The sequence below is a fragment of the Lissotriton helveticus genome, chromosome 7, assembly GCF_964261635.1.
Source record: "Lissotriton helveticus chromosome 7, aLisHel1.1, whole genome shotgun sequence".
Classification (NCBI taxonomy): Eukaryota; Metazoa; Chordata; class Amphibia; order Caudata; family Salamandridae; genus Lissotriton; species Lissotriton helveticus.
The window spans coordinates 632,059,776-632,085,178 of NC_136068.1; the positions used below are offsets into that span (position 1 = coordinate 632,059,776).

General features: G+C 45.6%; 1 protein-coding gene across 4 annotated transcripts in view; it reads right to left on the reverse strand.

Moving 5' to 3' along the window:
• LOC144768867 (uncharacterized) overlaps positions 1-25,403 on the reverse strand; it is a 209,452-nt gene that overhangs the window by 49,841 nt on the left and 134,208 nt on the right. For all 4 annotated transcript variants that reach the window (XR_013598647.1, XR_013598646.1, XM_078652875.1 and 1 more), the window contains exons 4-6: positions 20,871-20,965; positions 11,652-11,859; positions 8,182-8,255 (exon numbers count right to left, since the gene is read on the reverse strand). Coding sequence is in view for 2 of the 4 variants with exons in the window: in XM_078652875.1 (XP_078509001.1) it covers positions 8,182-8,255; positions 11,652-11,859; positions 20,871-20,965 (377 nt within the window). In the remaining 2 variants the exon portion in view is untranslated. The remainder of the gene's footprint in view (positions 1-8,181; positions 8,256-11,651; positions 11,860-20,870; positions 20,966-25,403) is intronic.

The following is a 25,403-nucleotide window of genomic DNA, read 5'->3' on the forward strand; positions in this document are numbered from 1 at the left end:
CCATGGACTCCACCATGCTCAGGGTTACCGCCATGAATGGAAGCCTCAGAGAAGGAATCAGGTGGGACTTTAGCTCATTTATAGTGAACTCCAACAATGTTGAGAGTTCTGCTGTTGTCCAGGGGTGGTCCATAACTGACTGCATAGAGCCCGCCTTCAGCAGCCAGTCATCGAGGTGCAAGAATACAGGGACTCCCGATTTCTTAAGATGGGAAGTGATCACTGCACTGAAGGGGAGCACGACAAACTGAATATGCGTCTGCCCACATTCAACTGTAGATAATCCCTGTGAAACTGCAGAACGGGTATGTGAAAATATCTGAGTCACCTGGGTTCAGGGGAGACAGGATTTGGCCTAACATGAGCATTCTGAATTTGCCCTTTCGCAAGCACAAGAAGGCATTCAAAGGTTGCAGGTCCCAGATAGGCCTGAGGCACTCGTCCTTTTTTGGCAAGAGGAAATAGCAAAAGAAACAACCCATGCATTTCTGTTAATCCAATACCCTGTCGATGGCACCAATAGATTGTATCAGGTGTACCTCCAGTTGCAGGATGGACAGTTACTCCTTCAAAATTCGCTCTGTTATGGGAGAGATAGTGGATGGAGAGGAGAGAAAATGCAGGGCATAGCCATTTTGAAGAATCTATATCTAAAGGACAACACTGGCACCCAAGAATCGAACAGGCAATCCATGGCATTTAGGTCTGCGTGGATAATATACTAGCCCACGTCTTGTCCATTGTGTACCATTGGAGGAAAGAGGCCCTAAGATCTTCTGGGACTGGCAGCACGTTGCAGTGTTAGCTATGTCCCAAAGGGCATGGCTGTAGCAGCCCAGCGGTGCCAGACTGGTGGAAGAAAACCTGCATTTGCAGCCAAAAGCATCAGCCCTCTTGGAATCTGTTTTAATTGTTAACTTTTATGGCTTTTAGTGGCCCAATAAAGTACTTGTGTCTTGACTTGTCTGTCAAAACACTGAATTTGGTCTCATTGGATGCTCCGCTCTGAACCACCACTGCAGATGAGGCTCTCCCTTCAACTGGTAGCCCATGTAGCAAGCCAACTTCTCTCTCAAGAGAGGTATCAAGCCTGCAGGCATTCTATGAATCATGGTATATGGTATCACCAGTATAATGAGGAAAGAGCAAGATGTCCACTTCACCATCATCATCAACATCCTGGGGTGCACTCTGCTGTGACTCAGATTCAGAGTCAGAACCAAAAAGATAAGAGAGCCTCTGATGGTAGCTGCAACATGAGTGAGGCACAAGATGAGAGCCAGACTACATGACCACCAGCTGCACTTTTGTAATTTCATAGCAAGACCTCAGTTGAGTTTGGGGCCTGACATTAGCTTCAGTACCAAATAATCATCCAGTGCCATCGGCAATGGAGCTGTGGTGGTTGGAACTGGCTTGGATTGTGGGGCTGATGTGGAAGTCTGTACCGAGTTGGTATGAGCCAAGAAATGGATCCCACAGGACAGATTGTGCGGGGGACGAACCTCCTGGGGGTAGCCCTAACAGACGCCTCTGCGGCTCTGAGGGCCCGGAGGGCATGCTAGATGGAGCCTTTTATAGATTTGCAGCATGGCCTCTTTAAGGCCTTGATTTGCTACGGGAAGGACGACAGCCTGGAAAATTTGAGGCACATGTGAGCCAACTGAGGAATGGGTGGCCAGTGACTTTGAAGGACTGCATCTTATATTGTAATGTCCTCGTGTCTTCTCTTTGAAGTCAGAGTGGTGAAATCGGGTAGAGTCCGACTTCGCTTTTGTATGCTTGTGTTTGCACTTTGACTTACCTGGGTAAGCGTGAAGTTGAACGGTCGTGGGAGTGGCCCTGGGATAGACTCCAAGCCCATGACCTGCAGCAAGACTTATACAAAGCTTTGACTTCTTCTTGCGTTCGGCAACATGCAACCTTCCCTCCCAGCCTCTGATCACCTTTGGGGGCCAGAGGGCGCACTAAGCACATGATTGGAATTGTATCCCAAGACCAAGCACCAAAGGTGCACTTCTTGAGACTCCATGACCGACATCTGCTTCTTGCAGTCACACAATGGTTTGAAGCCTGTCATTTTTGGTGGGGACACTGATTTGAAACTGTTTTGGAAGTTGTAGGAAAACATACAAAATCTGTGTCAGGAGGTATTACAAGAGAGGAATTGACGTCAGTGCACAGGGGAAGCCCTTATATGCTGCTGCTCTGTCACTTTAAAGGCGGTGTGGATCCAACGCAGAGCTGCACGCGGGAGCACTGCATTGAAAACATCTACAGATCAAGGAACGTCAGGGACATTCTAAGGTGAGAAATATATGGTAAGAAGTACCCATCAGAGCCTTTATTGCAAGAAACAATTAAACAAGTAAGTGTGTTTGTTGTATGAGTTTCTGAGTAGTAGGAAAACTAGTAGCAGAAGATTATCATGTCTGCTGTATCCAATGTACAGAATATTTTGAGGTAGAAACCATCCCAATGGGTAATGTGCATGCTATGTTACAGCTTGCTGAACATCTGACAAAAAAAAAATCCATTCATAGGGCCCCTCTGTAAATTGCAAGTCTGTATCTCTGTATCTCAGTGTCTTAGGAGGTCATTTGGGGTTGGCAGATGCATGGAATCTGGAAAAAAAACTAATAGATACCCTGTCTGCCAAACACGAAGTGCTCCCGCCTAATTTAAAGGTAGAAGACTTCTTGATTTTCGGCAGCACACACTCAGCTGGCTCCTCAGTCTAAAAATTTTATTAAGGCTCATTAGCACTAGTGGTCCAAGTGGTCGAGATCTGAGGGCCAAGACGTGCCTATGTTTAATTGAAGAAACCATTTTCCATACTTTTTGTGAAAAGACAATCAGTGGAGGTTGGTATTTAACAGTGGTGGGTGAGAGGGTCGCGGAGCCGAAGGGACGGGGAAGCGAATGAAGATTTAAAAAAACACTTACCTATCTCCTATTGTCGCCACCTCCTCCTCTCCCTCTTTGCCCACTTCCAGGGCAGTAAGCACCCGGCTCCCAACCTCCTAATAGCCAATCAGCGTTGTGTGCCATGGATCGGCGCTCAGCCAGAGAATGGGAGTCTGGGCATGTTCTCCATGCAGGATGTAATGCAGCCTGAATGGAGAACATGAAAAGTGCACGTGACGGTTTGACCAGCCCGAGATGGCCAGCCAAAGCATCCTGCACACTTGGCATGAGCAAACCACTCCTACCCTGTGAGAAGAGCAGCCCTGCCCCTACCCAGCTGAGCAAGGGGAAAAATAAAATGATAATAACGAGTTATTATCATTTTATTTTTTTCCACTTTGACCTGCTCAGTGAGACACCACTGAAGACAACCATCTCGGGTTAGGATAATTCAGAGAGTTGAAACGCTTCAGTGGAACCGTAAGGCACAGAGTCTCCAGTGATTTGAAACCGAGGGAGGGGAAGACAGCTAAACAAGCCCTCTTGCCAGGGTGCCTGCCTGAAAAAAAAATTAATGTGCCTAACTGGTTAATATGCAAATGTAAAGGGTGCTTGGAAGCAAGTATTGACTTTAATTGGTGGAATCAATTAAAGTTTCATGCTGGCGCAGATATATTCTATTGAGTGGTATTGAAAGGGAGTTATCAGTTAAACTGTGAAGTGTGTGCTTTTAAAGTAAGGCTATAAAAAAAGTTGCATTATGTACAGTCTGGGTATTACAAAAATCTATATTTTGGAAGTACTCTTTTACACCTTAAACATTTTTGCGCATTTCGTAGCAGCTTATCTTCTACATTAATGACTTACATATCCACCGTGCTTTCTGCCACAGACAGGGACCTCGTAGCACTAAACATACATAAGTCACTTTTGTTGACTGCACCAACCAGTATTCAATTCTGTGGCTCTCTGATTACAGACACAGACCTCTGCCGTGCATCAACTAATGGAAGTTTCACAATTTACAATGATGCATTTCCCAACTAACTTAACTTGCATTTATTTTTCATTTAAGCTATGCCTTATTTTATATGTAGTTACCTGAAGGTGAATGTCTGAAAAACGTTACATAATAAATTGTTTTTAGCCACCCTTTGACCACACCCCCATGACCACTCATCCCGCCCGCTTTGCTTACAGCATCACAGTTCTCATACTTTTTTTTAATGCATTTCGACCACTCATTAGCACTGTGGAGTCATGAAGTGCGCCCACTTATGGAGGGCCTTTTGACACCGATGTTCCATACCCCGGTCTGCAAAGCATGGCAGGAGTGGGTGTGAAATATCATCAATGGCTCCTACAGAGGAAGAAAGCTTACTGAGTGCCAGGACCATCCCTCTTCTGTATTTCAGAAACAACCCCTATTTGTTTCTGAAATGCAAAAAAAATGCTGACTGTTTTTCATAACATGGCGGGTGGCCTGCATTGCAATTTTGCTGAAACACTCCCTCCCGGTGCACCATACCGGGAGCAATTTAAAAAAACAAGATGGACGCTGAGCCGGTGGGGAATTCCAGAATATGCTGGAAGGTTCTGCTCCAGGCTGGAAGAGATGGCGTTACCGTCACCCTGAGGATTTCTCAGACCACCCACCGGATTCTTTGGTTTGGCTCCTATATACTAAACCCCTCTTCCTGATATCTCTCTATGTTTACCTAGGCACTATGAGGAAAGAATGGCAGGTAAGATAAGGCCATACATTCCAGTTAACTTTAGAATTAGAAAAAGTATCAGGAATTTGTCAAACAATTAAGGAGACGTCAGAATTCAGGAAACAAATTGTTCGACACTGCAGGAAGGAAGTTCATACTTCCGGAGTCCTACAGCACTGACAAGACAGTGTTACAAGAACACGAAGACTCCTGAGTCCAGTGAAAATGTCAGGGAACTGTTGAGAGACGGTAACATCAGAGAATTCTTTAAGCGAGGCAGGTCATTGATGGAGGAAGACAACGGTGATGGAGCTTCTTCTATAGTGCAGATGGGCCGCTGGAGTGATAACCCACACTGGTGGCACACAGCACTGCTGCCGACAGCTCAAATACCGCGAAACATGAACCACTGAAAGCATGAGCTTGGGTCCGGTATAAAGCGCTTGTATTGGCCATGGGAGGAGAGAAAGGGGATATATTACAGGGCTCGAGTCGGGGTACCACGTGGGTGGACAGCGTCCCCCCACTTATTTTACCAGTAGCTCGATTACTGGAGCAAATGGAGCCACACATTCACTCTTTGGCCTCTCTGGGGCGATATCAGAGCACATTCAGAATGCTGCTCACGCGCTGGCTTCTCTGATGCAATCGCATCTAAGGGGTGAGCGAGGGGAGGCAATGAGCCTGATGGTGCAAGCCACCTTTTGTGACGTCACTTCCTGTTGTGATGTCAGCATCCCCCACTTCTTTTTTTAGGACTTGCGCCCTGATATATAATACATGTCAACTTTTTAGAGCAGACAAGTGGGAGATTTTATAGTGTGGAGAATGTAGTTTCCCTGCTGACTTATACTGAAGCAGAGACAATCTGCCCGAATCGGGTCTTCTGCCATAGTTGGTAACAATCCGCATTTCATTTTTGGGAGTTTAATAACAGCGCAAACAAAAACAGAGTTCTAATCTCTTTTTTTTGTACGCACTGTGTAAGATTGTCAGAAATTAAATATCGCGGCCTGTCACGCAGTCTAATTTCCACCTCCAAGAATGAGGTTCAGAGCGTTGTGGCTCGGGATATATATTACCGAGCTCAAGCTGCTGTGCCCTATCAATGGCAACTTGAGCACTGCATGGATTACAATTAACACAAAAAATTAGTCATGAATATCTTTCACAGAAACCTTATTTTAGGCACACCACCACAAAACGTAGGAACACTATACCAATCACACAATGCACACTGACACCATTTAGAGGATATTCCCTTGCACTATTCATTTGTACACAAATCAATCACATACACTATCTACTTATTAAGCATTGAAAAAGGATATAAATTCACATACACTGCACATGTGTGTGCGTATACACACACACACAGTCTCTACTTATTTACATAAGACTGAGGCAAATGTGATAGGAAAGTTCCCAGTGCTGATTTCTACACACTTCTTCGGAGAAAGCCCCACTCTCCCTCCTCCACTGTCTTCTTACATTTGTCTAATGTGAACAAACAACCATGCTGGTCGTATTTTAAAAATACACTTTAGTTCCCATTCCCTTTTTGCATACTTTTGTGACATATTACATGAAGGAGGTCGTACATACACCATTTCTAGAAGGTATTCTCTAAACTATAGCCTGGTTAAAAAAACAGAGCCAGGTGTGGTGTTTTCTTTCCTCAATTTTTGTACAGCAGTTATTTGGGCTTGGGAGGAGACCTTTCAAAGATCTCAGAAACCATCTTTTATGCATAAAAGTGTTTTAGAAAACGCCTTTGTTCGGACATAAAGGCTCTGGCATAGCTCTGGAGAGCGTGCTCCCTGATCTATGTTATTTTCCTGTACAGACTCCGTCAACCTTTTTTTTTTTTACGAGTGTGACAACCATGTGCGCTCGTGAAGCGTCCCCACTGTTAGTGGACTGAGACCATGCGTGGAGGTCAGGAGTGGCTACCCACCTTCTATCTGCCTTTCTGGATGGGACTGGAAGAAGTGTGATTAGTTGTAATGAGGCAGCATTTTTCCTTGTCTCCTTCAGGTGGATAAGCCTTCTGGCCTCCCCATGTAAACCTTCTGCCAGTCTCCCTGAACTTAAGGATTTGACCTGCATAGGCATGGCCTAAGTATGGGAGATACGTGTACTCGATGTATATGTACAGGTTGAGCACAGTGCTTAATTTGAGCTGGTGGTTTCTGGTGCTCGGCACCTGAACTTACTTGTCAACACCGGCGCTCGTGCAGTCTGCCACAAGATGGCGATGTCTGGCAATTTAGAGATGACCACAATAACACTTAATTATTAATTCAATATACATAAAAAATTACTATCACCTGCCGCCCAAGCCATTATCATAGCTTTGGCAAATTGTAATAGTCTGAATTCTCACACTTGTAGGAGTGTGATGGTTAGTAGTTGTCTGGTTACTATCATTGACAGCACGACCGGGGCAATGTGTGGTGCAAACTGCAGTGGCTTCCTGGCGAGAGACCTGGCACTTGTTTTTTAACAAATGAAGCACTGGTTGAGCCTGAGGAGTTTGTGTGCATTTATTACAGGGCATGGTGTGGCATGTATTCACACACTGTTTGCATAGGTGCCCACCATCATGTGAACCACCCCACCGTTCTTTTGAAGCCAGGGGCCCCAAGTTCTTATTGTAAATGATGCTTCCCTTTATTGCATGTTGCATGTATGCTTACTATCCTATAACAACATGTGAAGCATGTTTTGTGTACTATGACAGTGTGCTTTTAGTCCATATATATTCATATATGTAACCAATGAGTAGGCAATTCTGACGTAACGGCTAGAGTTGCCACTTTGGAGCAAGAGAACCAGGTTCAAATCTCTGCGTCAAGGCCCAACATCCTGTGATTCTGAGCAAATCACTGAATTTCCCTGTGCCTAAAAAAACAACAATGTATGTGTCCTTCTGTAATGTAATTGGTGCTCATGTGAAGCGCTCCAATGCCTTCAATTAGAGTTTGTGCTATAAAAAACTGCAAAAAAGAAAATATATATATTTATTTTTTGCAGTTTTTTATAGCACAAACTCTTTTATAGTGTTTTACCTTAGTCCTAGTGGTTTCCAATATGGATTATTACAAGTCAGAATTCCAATTCGATTCTTCTCACACTACATCACAAATTACGGGGACACTTTCTGAAAATAACTCTAAGATACAGTGCAACTACAGCAATTCCACTCCCTCGGACAGAGCGATGCACTTCAGAACCCAGGCAGCTTGTTTCTCTATTGCCACACACACTGACTGGGTTCTGACTGAGAGCTTGGGCTTGCGGGCACAGGGCAGCTAATGTGTTCCCCACGGGTAAGCATTCATGAACTACACCTTTCTCGTGATAAGACTGTTCAGTGCTTATTCTCATTAGCAAAGACTCAGCTGGAAGGTAAATTATACAAAATAACAGATTGTATATTTTTTAATTATTTCCTTTCAGTTTGTTTTACCCACAAAATAAGCCAACCCATAACTTCCATTGCTTGCAAGGAACTCCCTGCACTGGGCTCAGGTCCATGCGCCCGCCCCCCTGGTACCTGCATCTTCTCCTGGAGGGCGGCCATCTTGTGCTGCAGCTCCTCGTGTTCCTTCTGCAGCCGCTGGAGGGAGTCTGTGGAGAGAGGGGGCAGGAGGCACCGTCAGGCTGGCACTGGCACGCTATACAGTCATCGCCCGCCACCATTTTGCGGAATCTCTTGGACAGACCGGAAATGATTTACACTGGACAGACAACGCCAAAGGACAACACTGGAAGTGTGTCCCTTCTGCACAAACCACGCAGGGTTGAAAACCTGCACTCATATGCTCTTTAAGGCACCTAACTGCAGGAGACTAGTGACGGGATTCACAATGCAGTGACACTACACACATTACTCACACTCATAGAGCATCATGGGCATGATTGGTTGCTCTTCTACCTCCCCTGGTGTACTGGTGACACAGTTACACACTGAGTGCAGCACACACAAGAGTCCCATCCCAGTACATTAGTGAACAGATTCGGAAACAGAGTGCACACGTAATGAGATTCTCACTCTCTGTGCACTTATTAAGTGCAGTAAAAAATAATCCTACTGCAACTAGGAATAGACATTGAATTTCAAAAACAATAACATACTCCGGTTTTAATAATGACTGGATTTAAAACTCCAGGTGCTCTAGTTAAAGAACTCCACTATATTTCACCAGTAGCCTTATTCACGCTCCAGGGCACTAACGACAAGATTCATGCTCCCAGTGATCTGCAGTGCAAAGAATATACTGACAAGATTCCCACCGGAAGTTCATTGTTCACAAGCCACACTCCTTGTGCTCTGGTTAAATGATTTTCAATTCTGACATATGTGCCCTGCAACAAACGTAACATTTCCAGTAGAAGAGGGACAGAAGTATATTTCCAGTGCACTAGTGGTGAAAAGAAACCACCCAGTGGTCTAGTTAAAAGATTTACAATCCACCTGCACACGCAATTGGATTCAGAGAAGTAACAAGCAGGCAGCAAGATTTGCACACCCAATGCTGCACTGCTGGCATGGTTCACACTCCCAGGTCACTAATGTCAGGATTCAATCCATCAGGGCGCTAGTGAAAGAACTCGCCACAGATCACTAGTGACGAGAGTCATGTCCCCTGATCTGTTTGCTCCGTAAACTGATGACCGGACTCGGCTTTCAGGGGAAAAAAATGTCGATGACTTGTTGGCCAGTTGTAAACGTTCAGGCCAAGAGAAGAGTTCTATTTTTGGTGTGCCAGGAATGTTCTGTTATGTTTGATACGGTGTGGGTGGCCCTGTACCATCTGAATAAGGTTGGCGCTGTGATTGAGCGTGACTATGTATGTTGATGACAGCCTACACCAATTCTTAAGTGATTAGTGCTGTCGGGAAGTGACAGGTTACCTCCGGTGTGGCCTCCGACGCTGTGTGGCTTCATGAATGTGTAGTGCTGCGCCCTCTGGTGGGTTGTGTAGATAATATACAGATTAGGTGCGGGTTTAGTGCTGTACTGGTGTGCTTGATGAAACTGCTCAAAAGTTCAAGGGCAATAGTGTCAGGATTTAGCACCTACTGCATTTGTGGTAGGGCTCACACTCTGGGCGCGCCCGTATACGAAGAGCGTGAAAACATTCATATCTTCAGTACTTTAGTGTTCGGATTTATATTCCAAAGGCACCTGTGTGAAATGACGCTCCCCCTGGTACTGTTCGCTTGATTCCCTTTCACTGTGGCTCAGGGAAAGATTAACACATCCCCAGTGTAGTAACAAGAGGGAGTCGTTATTTCCCAGCTCCCGCGCTTTTTCAGAGCTCGAACCCGTGGAGGAACATTTATTTATGGGTTTATAGCAAAGCTTCCCCATTTATTAACGGCGAGGTACCTAATTCAACTTATGACCAGTAGATGGCGCCTGATGCTCGGTCTGCCGCGTTTTCACTTTCCCTGCACTGCATTATTGTATACTTCGAACGCCCTCCTTGCGGCCTGGGCCTCGCCCACACTTCTGGGTTCTGACAGCTGCCACAGGCGGTTAGGTTTGGGACTTGCACTACTGGAGAGTACCATTTTGTGTCTGGAAGTCTGTCGGCGCTGTGCTGGTTGCATGGCTGCCTGCTGTGGTGCACCGAATGTATTGATGGCACCAGGATGAGTTGTGGAGCATCACAGGTGTTTGGCAGAATACCACCCCCCAAAGGCACCAGTGGCACAGGATTCATTCTCTAAAAGCTGTAGTTGCACGACTTGGTGTTTGTGCACTGGCGTCAGGACTGACAATCCACGGGCGATGGTATGAGAACAGCAAGGAAACAATCCACCCCCTGTCGCACCGGAAATAGCATTCCCACTACCTCTATGCGCTAGTGATCACATCCACCTCTGAGAACTAAAGACAGCGCGGATCCTACTAGTACCGGTAGCATGAAAAATAAATAGTACAACTAGTGATAGGATTTTCACTAGTGACAATTTATACTCCGACTACACATGAAAAATGATGTGTCAGAATTTAAATTTCTATGGCAACAAAATGCACACACCAGTGGATCACCTGAAAACACCCGCGTTTGGATTAGTGGCATCTCTGGCAGGCCGATTGACAAGATTCATTCACACATGCACTAATTACATCATTAACACTCTCATCGAAGTAGTGAGAATTCACACCCCCAGTGCAATACTGGAAGTATTCATACTGGCGCCACGGCTCTAGAAACACTATTTATAGTCCCCGAGCAGCAAAGATAAGATGTTCAATAGCACTGGTGACATTCTATCAACATAATACCAGCAGGAAAACACCATGGCACACTCGTGGCATGATTCACACTCACACTGCACTAGTACTATGATTAACACACCTAGGGCACCGGCGGTCGGACTACCACTCCCAGCGCACTAGTGCCACACACGAGAGCCCCAGTGCACCACAGACATGATTCATACTCCCAGTGACTCCACCACAAGAGTCACACTCAGTGCGAGAAGGATAGGATTCACACTACCAATGAACAGGTTGTAGACTGCACACTCTATGTGCACTAGAAATACACTTCATTTTTCAAGTGCACTGGTTCCAGTATTCACACACCCGATGCACGTGCCACACCACTGACATTCCTGTGCACGGTTAGGGTTCACACTCAGTGCACTGATGCCAGGATTTGCACTAGCAGTATCCTAGCTATAAGACTGACTTTTGAAGGAGCATGGACAGACCTAAGAAGCCATTAACACCGCTTCACACGAACATGGTTCTAATAGCAGGATTTACAATCCAAAGGCACTGGGGGATAATTAGTACTTCCATTTCATCAGTCGAAACATTCATACCCTCTGCGTACTAGTTAAAGGTTTCAAACCCCAGTGCACTTGTGCAGCAGCCACATTCCCAGTGCACTAGACCAGTGTCGGTGTGTAAAGTCCCCGAGCGGTAGTGACAGGGTTACCAAGGCACCAGCTCACTATTGCGGTGACACGTGTGCTCTTGTGACCAGCAGTCCCCAGACGTACCCTGCAGCCGGGTGGCTCCGGCATCGGCCTGCGTCCTCAGCCCCTGCTCCTTCCGCCGCTCAGCCTCCAGCGTGCGCACCCGCTCCGCCAGCTCCCCGCTGCGGGCCTCCTGCTCCCGAAGGCCCGTCCGAAGCCGCTGCGCCTCCTGCTGGTGCTCCGAGGCTGCCAGCGCCCAGGCCCCTTCCAGCTGCCGGCGGTCCTCGTCGCCCTGAGGAAAAATGAGAAATGTTGGTGAACACGTGAATCCCTTGAACACTCAATTTCACCAATCCTGCCCAAGCACAGACGCTACAGTGGAGCCCAGGGGTCCAAGGGAACAATTCTCTAGCAAGTCAACAAGTGCTTTATTTGGTACTTGCTACTCTACTGCGTGTCACTTCCGCACTAGTGTTTAGCCGCTTCCTCGCAGCCCTCGGCCACCTGTCATTCTGTGAACAACCAATAGGTGTCACTGTTGCACTTGTGTGTATTTGCGCTACGGAAGCTCTCAGCAGAATCAATCACAGGCTGTCAATGCTTGAACATTGGGTGTCTAATTGTTCCCAACTCCAGTCATTGCCATACTGAGACTGGCCACGGAGTGTCACTGCTGTCCCACTATCAAGTGTCCCATAGAAATTAGCTTCATCCCATGGTTCTTCAACTTATTCTGTAGTAAGAGCTATTTATGTTCAATGATAATCTTCCTGAACTACTCATGTTATTAGTGTTGTAATAGTGGCCACATGAGACAAGAGTACATTGGTGACCACGTCATTTAAGACTATCATCAGTGATCAATTCAGTGCATTAGGCAGGGTGCCCAGCAGTAATGTGAAAAAGGTTTTATCAATATGCAGTGCCTGTACATGGGTAATACATACAAAACACAGCGTACTGCCCCTGGCACAAAGGTACTAGTACTGCACGATTTCTCACTTATACATTAGCTTTAAATCTAACGTGGATTTGTAAAGCACATGTGCAACCTAAAGGGTATATTGGCGCAAAAATGAAATATGCTTATTGGTACCCAACTCAAAGGTTATCATGGTTGAATTTGAAATTCAACTGGAAGTTCCATTGGAAATTCAACATCAGTTTGTGAGTTCAGCAAATACACACATTTTTATTTCGACTTAACTCTTTTCAATTTTGGTATACATTTATATATTCATCCAACCAAGCAAAAGATTCTAATTTAGTAAGTTGGGTTGCATATGAAGAGCTACATACAGGGAGCACTCGTTGGAGAAGCCTCTACAGATATTTTGCTACATTTAATTTAGTGCCACACATGAATAAAAGGTCGCCTGCTCCCTGCCGGTCATCCACCACTGCTGCAGTGTGACAAGTTGTGGCTTGTCTCTGCTGCATCAGTGGCTATGCCCCCCTAGGCCACATACAATTACACGATGTGACTCAGGTTTGGATGAAAAAGACACAAGGAGACAACCGGTCATCTATACGTAAACTAGATTGGTGCGCAAAAGATAGAGGACATCACGCAACCACAATTTGAGTAACACCTGGCTGAGAAAGGAGTACCATCAGCCCACCCTGCTGGCGGAGCATCGTCATCTCGGAACTGGTGAAAGACCCATGCTGCCCGCCCTGATCATCGGGCAATGGTGCAGTACTGGATATCAAAAAAACAAAGGTTAACTCTACCTAAGGTGTTGCTCAGGGAATGGTGCTGATGGTGTGCAGTCCAAAGTGAAAGTGAGGTAAAAAATGACTACGGGGACAAAAAATATGTTTAAATGAGATTGTCCAGGTGTCAAGATTAAAAACCACGCCTGATAGTTTGAAATTATAACTATCTCATGGCGCTAAACAGGAGGTCAACATGTGTCAGCCGTAAAGGTAACACTGCCCGGCTTTCGTCAGGACCTAGAAGATGAAATGCTACTGCAATTGAAATACTGGTGTATGAAAAATAAATTTGTGTGAAAATTCGTACTTCGGTGAAAAAATATAATAATGCAATAGTGGTTATTTACCACCCTACCAGAACCCGGTATACATCGAAATTTAGCAGGTTGATATGGATGCAATCTTCTTTCCCAACTGTTTGTGGGAGTATGCCTCACCTCACCCGGCAACTGCTCGGTGAATGAGGCCCCGCTCTGTCCGTCGGTACCTCCAGCTGGAAACCAAGCCTTCACCTTGCCGGGTAGGTGAGGCATACTCCCACAAACAGTTGGGAAAGAAGATTGCATCCATACCAACCTGCTAAATTTCGATGTATACAGGGTTCTGGTAGGGTGGTAAATAACCACTATTGCATTATTATATTTTTTCACCGAAGTACGAATTTTCACACACATTTATTTTTCATACACATCAGTATTTCAATTGCAGTAGCATTTCATCTTCTAGGTCCTGACAAAAGCCGGGCAGTGTTACCTTTACGGCTGAAACATGTTGACCTCCTGTTTAGCGCCATGAGATAGTTATAATTTCAAACTATCAGGCGTGGTTTTTAACCCCTTCGGCGCTGATGACAAAGCCAGCTCGTCATGGGCGTTACCTGCGCTACGCGGATGACGAGCTGGCTTTGTCATAAACAAGCCATTTTTGTTTCAACGCACAGCGGGAAAACGCGGTAGGGGTTAATCTTGACACCTGGACAATCTCAATTAAACATATGTTTTGTCCTCATAGTCATTTTTTACCTCACTTTCACTTTACACTGCACACCATCAGCACCATTCTCTGAGCAACACCTTAGGTAGAGTTAACCTTTGATTTTTTGATATCCAGTACTGCACCATTGCCTGATAATAAGGTCGGGCAGCATGGATCTTTCACCAGTTCCCAGATGACGATGCTCCGCCAGCAGGGTGGGCTGATGGGACTCCTTTCTCAGCTAGGTGTTACTCAAATTGTGGTTGCGTGATGTCCTCTATCTTTTGCGCACCAATCTAGTTTACGTATAGATGACCGGTTGTCTCCTTGTGTCTTTTTGCATATATATTATTTGGGGTATGGAGACTTTAGGGTCGGTAAAAATTATCCCCTAGACCCTCTTTCTTATATTTATTTCTTGACTCAGGTTTGGATGTCACAGCTAAGCTACATAATCAGACTATTAAAGAAAGAATATGGCTGATATGATACATATGTCATATTGGATTTTGTGAGAGAGATAATTCTGTGAAAAACAATGCTCTTACCACAATATGTGGCATGCTTCATCATCGAGCATCTCACACCCAGGCCTCTGGATCTGTGTGAGCTCTACCACATACTGTGGGAACAAGGGGCTTTTTGTTGGTAGGGAAATCTTTCTTATGCCAGAGGGTTAGTGAGGTAGAACAGTCAAGGACATCCACTCAATTTATCTTATTTGGGAAGCCCAATAGTGAAGCAAGCCAAAATTTGTGGTGAGGATGTTGGTTTTCCCAGAATCATATGTCCCATGAAATTTGTGATGCGAGCTACACATCATATCAGCCTTATTCTTTCTTTAATAGCGTGATGTTAGACCGTTCAAGGGGGATGGAATAATAGGTGTTTAGTCACTCTATCTGCTCATAAGTGGATTTAAATACAGATACACTACAGGCTGCCTGCTCCATCGATAACTTTACACAAGTTAATTTTGATGCTGGCCACTAGGTGTCATTGCTACACTTGTGTCTGCTCCCTGCATGACCTCAGTGATGTTAATACTGTGCCTGGATGCAGGGAGTCACTGGTGCAACATTCCTACCGGGTTCAGCACCCCAAAACCCAGCAGGAGCAAAATCACAGAAGCAGAGTGGCTCAACACCCCTCAGCACTGAACAGTCTAGCCCTACAGACAACCTGACAAAGATTGAGAATAGAAAACCCCTCATATGCCCTGATGAAATCGCCATAAGAAGGAGCGATGAAACATGTCGGCTTGAGGAGATATATTTTGATGGTATACAAGTAACCATTTTTAACCAATAGTGCTTTGCTGCATCAGAATAAAACGGTATCAGCAAGCAAAGCACCACTACACAATTTATTCGTTTTTGGTGTGGTTTGTTTGGGGTTCTGTTACGTGTCTGTGTACACTTTTAACAGGTATCAGTGTTTTGATACGTTGGTCACTATTTGTGTTTTTCCTTCACTATTCTCACGTCCGCACTACTCTTCTGTTGAGTGCACGTTTGTCTTTTCATAATAGAGAGAGTTGCCAATGATGAGAAGCGGGTATACCGGCAATCACTAACCGGGAACCCCCTCGGGTTGTTCTACCGTGAGGTACTCTCTCTATCTCTCACACTTTTCTTTGGGTGAATGATCTGGTCCTGTGTGATATTTTATATTGGTAAAGAACACATCCAGACTTGTGGATTTATGTTATTAGACATATTCCAGGTAGCACTGAAAATGTATTTCTCTACCCGGTCTGCCTTATACATGGATGTTGATAGATGGGTGAGGCACTAATTGTTTGAATACTACAGACAACCTCGACAAGGACATCAACAACTTTAATAACTGGATCAAGAATTGCGCAGATTCCCTCACACCCATCAAACCCAACATGCATAGTAGATCAAACAAGTAGGCCAGCTGGTACACAGAAGACCTCCAAGACAACAAACAGCACTGTAAACAGCTGGAAAGAAAATGGAGAGGCAGCCACGACACCACTAACTGAACTACCTACCAGGCTGCACCCAGACTATCACCAGCAAATTAGAGACAGCAACAAAATAGCACTAGTGGACCACATCAAAGGAAGCTCCAACAGTTGCAAGGAGATCTTCTTGATCGTCAAGAATTTCACCTCATCCTCTCTCAACAACCACCACATCCAACTTCATCCCCAGCAAAATCACAAACATCTACAGCAACTTCACACACCAACCCAACTCCAGGGTACATTGGTAACCTACCGACCACCAAGCAAGAATGCCTTCTGGTAGAATGGCTAACCCTCTCCAGAAATGACACAGCGGCAATCAAGCGGACCATCCACTTAGTTAGGAGCCTCAAAAGACCCATGCACCCACCAGATCTACAGCCGTGAACATCACCATTCAGCACTACCATGACCCACATACATTATCAATACCTCCATTACGTCTGCCACTTTCCTGGATGAATGAAATCTTGCAGAAACCAATGCCCTCCTCAAGAAGCTCATAGCTGACCACTATCAACTGAGCAACTTCCGACCAATCTCCCTTCTCTCCTAGCCAGCCAAAGTAATTGAGAAGACCATTAACAAATAACTCATAACCCACCTTGAACTTCACCATCTTCTAGACTAACACACAATCAGTATTCAGAAAGAACCATAGCACCGAAAGAGCACTCATCACGGCCACTGACGACATTCAAAACATCCTGGACTGAAGAGAAACAGATGCCCTTGTCCTGCTCGACCTCTCCACAGCCTTCAACACTGTCTCCCACATCAACCTCATCAGAAGAGTCCACAAGATTGGCATACAAGGATCCACTCTCAAAAGGATATGTTCCTTCCTCATGGGAAGAACCCAAAGGTTCAGGCTCTCATCCCTCAAATCAGAAACCAAGGAACTGATATGCGGTGTCCCACCGGGATCGTCCCTCAGCCCCACTCTTTTCAACATATACGACACAGCTTTCCAACATCGTCTGATCACAAGACATCACTGTCATCTCCCACTCCAGTGACACTCAATGTATCCTCTCCCTGATGGACAAGACAAACACCACCAGAACCACCTTCACCAACTGCATGACCACGGTAGCAGATTGGATGCAAACCAACTGCCTGAAGCTCAACTCAAGAAAGACAGAAGAACTGGTATTTGGCAACAAGACCTCTCCATGGGATAACACCTGGTGGCCGTCTGAGCTAGGACCAAAACCCAGAGACCACGCAGGAAATCTAGGGATCCTCCTAGATGACAACCTCAACATGATGGCAAAGATCTTCAAATAGTTGCCTCAGATCACCAGATGGACCATCACACAAGTACTCCTCACCAGCATGCTGGACTTTGGTAAAGCTCTCTAAGCCGGAGTCTCGAAACAACTCCTACACAGACTCCATCCAGATGCAGGTGCAAGACTCATGCTCAGCCTCTCACACCACACTACACCACACCTCAGGAAGATTCACTTGCTCCCCATTCACAAGCAGTCAATTCAAACTTCTCACGCACACATACAAAGCTTTACACCAAACAGAAGCAGAATACCTGAACAGCTGCATACACTTTCACCAACTCACCAGACACCTACCGTCTGCCTCACGTGCATACACACCCTGCATCCGCAAAAGCAAAACTGGAGGTCGCTCATTCTCCTACATCGCACCCAAGACATGGAACGCCGTCCCTCAACACATCAGAGTCCCCACCTCACATACTGAGTTCCGCAAGAAGCTGAAGACCTGGCTCTTCATATAAGCACCTCAGGCACTACACACCTACACACCATGCCCAAGCTATCGGGTGATTAGTGCACTATACAAATCAGCATAACATCACATCACTGCTGTCTGCTCTATTCAGGACTTACATATACTACTGTGAAAGGCCACTGTGTGTTCCCATTAATGACAGTCTTCTCCCACAATGAATCACCAATGACACAATGCGAGGGGTCACCCACTGTCACTGCAGAATCCTCCATACACTGAGCTCAGCTGCACTGCTGTCTGCACCGTTCAAGATTAGGTGCGAGCAAATATACTATCTCCTGGAGTTCCTGGTTATTGTCCAAGACACAGTCTGCAGAGATTCCCCATTTTCATACACACTTGCATGGTTTTGTCTCGTGCTTGTTAGTTGCTGCTGATAACCCACTGGCATCTTTTATGAAAGTACCTACTGAATACTGAATTAGCTTTCTGCCACAAGCATTCTTAAACGGCGTGCCACGAGTAATTGAGTGCATTTTTTGCGTAGTTTTCACACAGATGTTGTTCAAAACAAACTTTCTAGTGCACTAAAAGAATCATATTAGCTCAGATTTTCAATAGAAAGCACAGCTCGCGTGAAACTCAGTGACCTTTGCGTATGTTTTTCCTACTTTTGCGATGTGACATTCTGGTTCTGTGTCACTGGCGTCTGCTTCCTTGGGGGTTTTATCCAATGCTACTGTGATACTTACTGATCACTGGGTGGCACCGTTGAGCTGGCCTCTGTGTAATGCGTGTGTGGCTATCAAGTGTCACGGCTGCACTAGCGACTCTGGAGACTGTATCAATGCTATACACTAGTGGACCACTGGGTGTCACTATTGCATCAGCACTCCGGCTTCCTCTCTGAACTCCCATGCAGCAGTTCAGATTATAAATGAGCTCTAAGCGGTGATCGTATTGGTTCAAAGAAGTAATACCATTAAACCTGCCAATCCACCTAGAAAATACATTACCAGGGAAGGGGTCTTCCTTCGATTAGTGTACTTAATATGTAGCGGTGGTTTCATGGATCGCTGCAGTAAGGTTGCTCATCCCCAACACCATATTAGTTTCACCTCAGGTAAGCTCCACATTTCCACAGGGTGGAGTCGGGATTGCTTTCGGGGTGGACTAACAAGTCCACAGGTGGGGACTGGCAAGCAAAGTCCGTCCGCTCCACTGCACCCAAAGGCCCAGCCCAAAAGGGAGTGTTCTGCACAATTAAGAGTGTGCAGTGTGTTCTGCTGCACCTGGTAGGGTTGCTTTAGGAAGCAAAGATCTTGTCCCACATTTAGGGACCACTCTGCGCCCTTTCGGGAAGGGTGAGGCTTTCACCTGGGCACACATTGTGTATCTCCACAGAGCACCGGCTGGCCTCCAGTAACCCCCCCCCCCATGAATCTATTTTCTGGTAAATAGTTTGGTACTGGGTACTGGTGCTTTTAGTCAGGTATGGGGAGGTAGGTGTCGGATTTCACTTGTAATATTTACAAACACACATATAAAAAAGCACACACGCTCTTTCCCTCTCTCTCTATATTTTTAAAGTCGTCAAAAATATTTGTTTTACACAATATTGTGGTTTCTCTCACTTAAGACCCCTACCAATGCGCATTCCTCCTCTTTTAAGCCCCTCTCATGCACCCTGCTTGTTGTAACATTTATTTTAACAATATATGCCAGCGTGACTGTTGGAAAATCTGAAGCTTACACCGATGGATGTCAATTCACCAAAATGCCAGGGATAGCGTGCCCCTTGACCTTCACTTTCACTCACACATACATATGCTTATACATACACATGCAATCACACGTACACACACTCTGCCTACACATGCTCACACACACACACACACACTCTCTTATATAACAGACACAATCAAAACTGCAAGCACGCACACAATATCTATACTACTATTATAAAGGAAGAACTTTGAACCTTTGAGGCGGGTAAACTCGGGAACCACAGCGCCAATCCACACACCCGATACATTGTTGTAATTGTCAGGGTGTGCAGATGGACATAGGCTATATAAATAAGAAAAATATAAGTTATTTAAAAAATTTACGAGAAAAAAAAGTAGTCCCATGGAAGTAGCGCCGGCCGCGACGTGCGTGCTGACATCAGGAGCGCGGGGAGGAGCGGCATCCAGGAGCGCGAGAAGGAGCGGCGGACATGAGCGTGGGGAGGAGCGGCGGACAGGCGGGGAGGAGCGGTGAGGAGCTGCGGACAGGCTGCGAGGAGCGGCGGACCGGTGAACTCAGGAGCGCGGGGAGGTGCGGCGGATGAGGTAAGGCTCCAGGGGACCCACGGACAATGTCGGTGCGGGCGGGGGCCCTGAAGCCAAGGTCGGGACGGGCTGCTACTCCGGGGGACCCACGGACAATGTCGGGGCGGGCGGGGGCCGGGGCGGGCGGGGGCCCTGAAGCCTGATTGCTCCCGGACAAGGTCGGGATGGGCTGCTAGTACATACATATAGAAGCATTCTTTTTTACTTCCCTCAGTTGCAAGGGGAAAATGATATTCCAGCTATTTGTACTCCAGTTAATATTAAACGAATAACGAATAATCTAATTGTATTCACTATTAGTGTAATAAAAAATTGGCAAAAAAAGAGTGAGTGAAGCCCCCACGACGTCCTTAAGGACGACCTGCTTCTGCTCCAGCCTGATTTTGCCACTGCTGACGCTAAGGTCGCAAAGGCAGGGTCAGAAGTCACAAGGGCCATGCCAGGGGTCGCAGCAGTGATCTCTGGCGACCCCTAAATGACATCCATGATCACCCCCCCCCAATCTTACTTACCAAGCTGCGCCCCTGAGGTAAGACTACAACTCCCCTCAACCTCTTAGTTACTCGCCTTAGACAGTGCCTCCTGCAGTTTCTCGATTTCCTCTTCAAGAGCTCGGACTCTGGACTCAGCCTTCTGTTTGTCGCCGTCTGACACCAAAGTTCCTGTTTTGGAAAGAGAGAGAGAGTCCTAACTGTGTTACTTTGTCACCCACACAAATGTTATTTTATTTGGTTAGTTAACATGTTTGGATTTTTAAAGTATGAAATTAGACACGTTTCTATAGGTGAACAACAATAAGAATCTGATGGAGAGAAGACTGAAATGAATCTTAACCACTTGCAATCGCTCTGGGCAGCATTCCATTCCATCACTTTTTTGCTCACTACACCATTATAAACTGGGACCAACAATATGCAAACCAGACGACCTCATCCCAAAAGCGACAATCCCCCACAATCCGCACAGATTTTACTCAGAAACAGTGGACGTGCTTTCACACACTTTTACATTAAACTCTTACACTTATAGTTCAGTGATTTAAGGCAAAAAGTTAGAAAACAGCAACGTGAAGGAAGCGCCATTTGAAAGATGACGGTCTTTGAATGAGTTAGTTGATCACCGACGAAATTTTCAACAATGGTAAAAAAAAAAAATAGGAATCCATCTCTCAAGGTTCTTGAACAATCTCTGAGTGAAAGCGCCCTAAAATGTTTAACTATAACAGAAAGACATCCCACACATGCATTGGCAAAGCCAACAGATCTGGCTTGGAAAGGCATTCCTAACAAGCATTGGCAAAGCAAACGCCCTGGCTTTTATGTCCCAACAAACAAACACAGGCATTCAAGAATGCTGTTTGCATGCATGGTATGCACATATATTATTTATCCTGTCCTACTAGCTTTGCCAATGCTGGGAAAGTAGCAAAAATATTGCTTTCTGTGTAGCATGCATACAGGAGAAAAAGAACTGAACGGGACTAGGAGAATAGTTGAGTTTATTTTTCAGATTAAGATTAATCCCTTGTGCATTCTATTGGAAGTGCTTCCTGTAGGGCGGAGTGACCAATCTCCAGCTGATAGCATAAAGTGGAAATGTCACAGCCTTCTGAGTAGAGCTGAGACAAAGCCAACTCTATGTATGTTATAAAGAATTGCTAAAAACATGCCATGCAGACAGCTGTGCTTTCAAGCCGCTTTAGATACGGTTAACTAAGATACTTCTGGCCAGGCTCAAGGACGTAGGGATAGCGGGTACAGCATTGAAATGGTTTCAATCGTATCTATCCAAGAGGCGGCAGGCAGTGGCTCTCTCACCATTCCAATCTGAGTTTACTAACAACCCATAGGGTGTGCCTCAGGGATCTGCTATCAGCCCTATATTATTTAACATATATTTGAGACCATTGCTGACTGACAATAAAGCTCATAACGTTAGCCTTATTAATGATGCCGATGACACACAGCTCATCCTGTCACTGGAGGGAAACCATTTCACCTCACTGGAAGATTTCCATACCTGTATGAAGGATGCCTCTGGCTGGCTGAGAGAAAACTCTCTTTAATTTAATGCAAATAAGACAGAGATCTTGTGCTGCGCAGCAGGTAAAGTTCCCTGTCCACTACCAGATGACTTCTGGCCTTTAACGATCGATACTCCTCTGAGATATTGAGAGACGGTGCGTAACGTAGAAGTCATATTCGATGATAAATTGAGCCTTGAAACCCAGATTAACAAAACTGCTGGATGTTGCTTTGCTCTCATCAAGGCGCTCCGAAAGATCCTACCAATGTTACCATCACAGGCCAGAGCACTGGTAGTTAGAAGCGTTATCTTGAGTAGACTTGACTACTGTAATCCACTGCTGCTCGAGTCTCCTAAGTACCTAATTGAAAGACTGCAGAGGGTCCAAACGACGGTGGACAAAAAGGCTTTAAAGACCAAGACATTCATCCGCCTCACAGGGGCTGGCAAAGCTACACTGGCTTCCAGTGTCAGAAAGGATAAAGTTTAAATATCTCTGCCTAGTGTTCAAGTCTCTGCATGGTGTTGGACCCAAACCCCTGCAGTACAAATTTGCATGGTATGTCCCCACCCAGAGTTTACGTTCATCCTCAGCCAATTTGGTCAAGGTGTCCAAATTCAGAAAGACAACTTCAGGTTTTAGCATTGCGGCAGCAAAGCTCTGGAAAACGCCTCCCACCAATATCAGACAGTCAGAGGATCTGATGCCATTTAGGAAAATAGTCAAAACTTGATTCTTTTAGAGAGAATGAAATATATTGGCTCGCCTCAATCAGTCTACTCAGGGCCGCTTTGTCCAACCGCGGCTCACCTGAGCACATGTTCAGTAGCGCCAGGATACCTTTTGGGAGAAGGTGAGCTTTACAAGTGACCGATACAATACAATACAAGCCAGATCTAACAAGCATTTGCAATCCAATAGGTCTCGCATTAGGAAAGTTTGAGCCATTGGTATTGTAAATTACATTTTTTTAATTTATGTGTTGGTTGTGAAAATAGCTAAAGTAATAGCTTTGTCATTTACAATGCCAATAGTTTTAACTTTCACAAATGTGACACCTATAGCATTTGTAATGCAATATGTGTTGTATTTTCACGAAACTCCAAGAACAGAAGTGAAATATTAAATTTTTTTTGTGACATTTATAAGACAGACGTCATTGTTGTTCGAGTACTTTACGCTGGCACACCTCTTAAAATTATGCAGAGTACGCATGATCTGTATTAGCCGCAGTAAGATTGTTTTTAATGAAAAGTGAAATCGAACTATTGTAAATAGCAGCTTTTGAAACTGAATAAAATTGTTAAATACATATTGGTTGGACAAGACCCTCTGCAGCGTTTCAAATCATATTTACTAACATAGAACTGGAAGATGCTGCCAGAAAGAGCATTTGAAACCAACACCTACAAATTATAATGTAACCTGAATGTATTGCCTTAAATCATTCAGTGCCAGGGGCCACTTTGGCAATGTGTGCTTTTTGAGACCAAACATTTTTGGGGGTTTTAGCTCTTTTTTTTACGTCGGTGAGGGTCTGACATCTCCCGCAACATCATAAGACAACATGACAAAACAACACAGGCATTGACAAGGCCAAAACGCCAGACCTGCTGGCTTTGCCAATGATTGTTTATTACAAGGCACCCTAAAAAATAACAGGTATAACTTTTAATGTATCCCCTGAAAAATGGTTTTGTTAAGCAACAAACCCCAAATACAAACCACACTATTCTGAACCAACATAAGTAACCCGCCGAGGTATTAGATTGCATAAATCAGTTTTCAGAATCTCGGGTCCCTCCTTGGTGACGTTGAGTACCCGATTCAAGCAAGCAGAAAATAAAATGATGCATTCAAACACCTAGTTGCTAGATTCAAATGGACATGTGGTTTCTCCCTATGGTTAATCCCACTCTATTTAAACGTATAAGGGTCTTTGTGCAACACATTTAAGATGAAATGTGAGCCCCACGCGAATATACATTAACAATGGAGTACATACCGTCCTCCGTGCTGTACGGTACCGGGCCTCGCCCTCGAGCCTGCAAATTATAACTGCGTGACCCGCCCCCGCCCCCCATATTACAATGAAAGCTACTCAACGTAATTAAAAGCTGATGCTTCCAGAAAGCTTTTTAATCTGGGCATTTGAATAAAAAACAAGGTTGGCGAGACGCGCAAACACTTCCCTGTGCAGTTGCCATGGAAATACAAGCCAGGAAGCCAGGGATCTCATAATGCGTCGTGAAATAAAAATATATATTCGGGGGAGGGGGCTTCCTCGGGAGAATTCCAGTGTCCAGCTGCTGCTTGCCTTTGTTAATCCAGTCGTTTATTGTTCTGACGGCGCCTCTGCGTTAATCACACAAAAAACATATAAAGCCGCGAGGCCTCGGGTCCTCCCACACAAAAGCTGTCAGTATAGCGAGACTGCGAATTGAGAGGCGGGTGAAGGGACACTGACATCAAATGTATGCCCGAAAGAGATATAGGCAAGAGGCTCCGCGCGCGAGGCCCATTGAAAAAAATACATAAATAAATAAATAGCGCCTTCGGGTAAAGTCCGCGCTATATAAAAATGCATAACTAACTTAAAATATAAATAACGCAAATCACCGCCGTCACTTTGCCGGCCTGCGACCAGGAAGTCAGGCAGGCCGGCGCGACAACCGGAAACAGGAAGTAGGAGGGCGGGAGCCTACCCCGCCTCCCACGGAAGAGCCGGAAGAGCCGCGATTGGTTGCAGCACCGGAGCAGGCAGGAGCCTACCCTGCGCCCCGGTGCCGAAGTATGGAGGAAGAGTCCTGCTGCCGGTGAGTGGGGCTTCGCTTTGTGGCTGGCCTGCGAGGGCGGGAGGGGGGCATGTGTGGGCGCGCGTGCGGCGGCGGCCTGTGTATGTGTGTGAGCGTGCGTGTGTCTTGGAGTCTGTGTGTATGCGTGTGTGACTGTGGGGGAGGAGGAGGAGGGGGTTGCCTGTCTGGGTGCCTGCGTGTCTGTGTAAGTGCGAGTGCGCGCGCGTGTGTGTGTGTGTGTGTGTGTCTGTGTCTGTCTGTGTGCATGCATGCATGCGC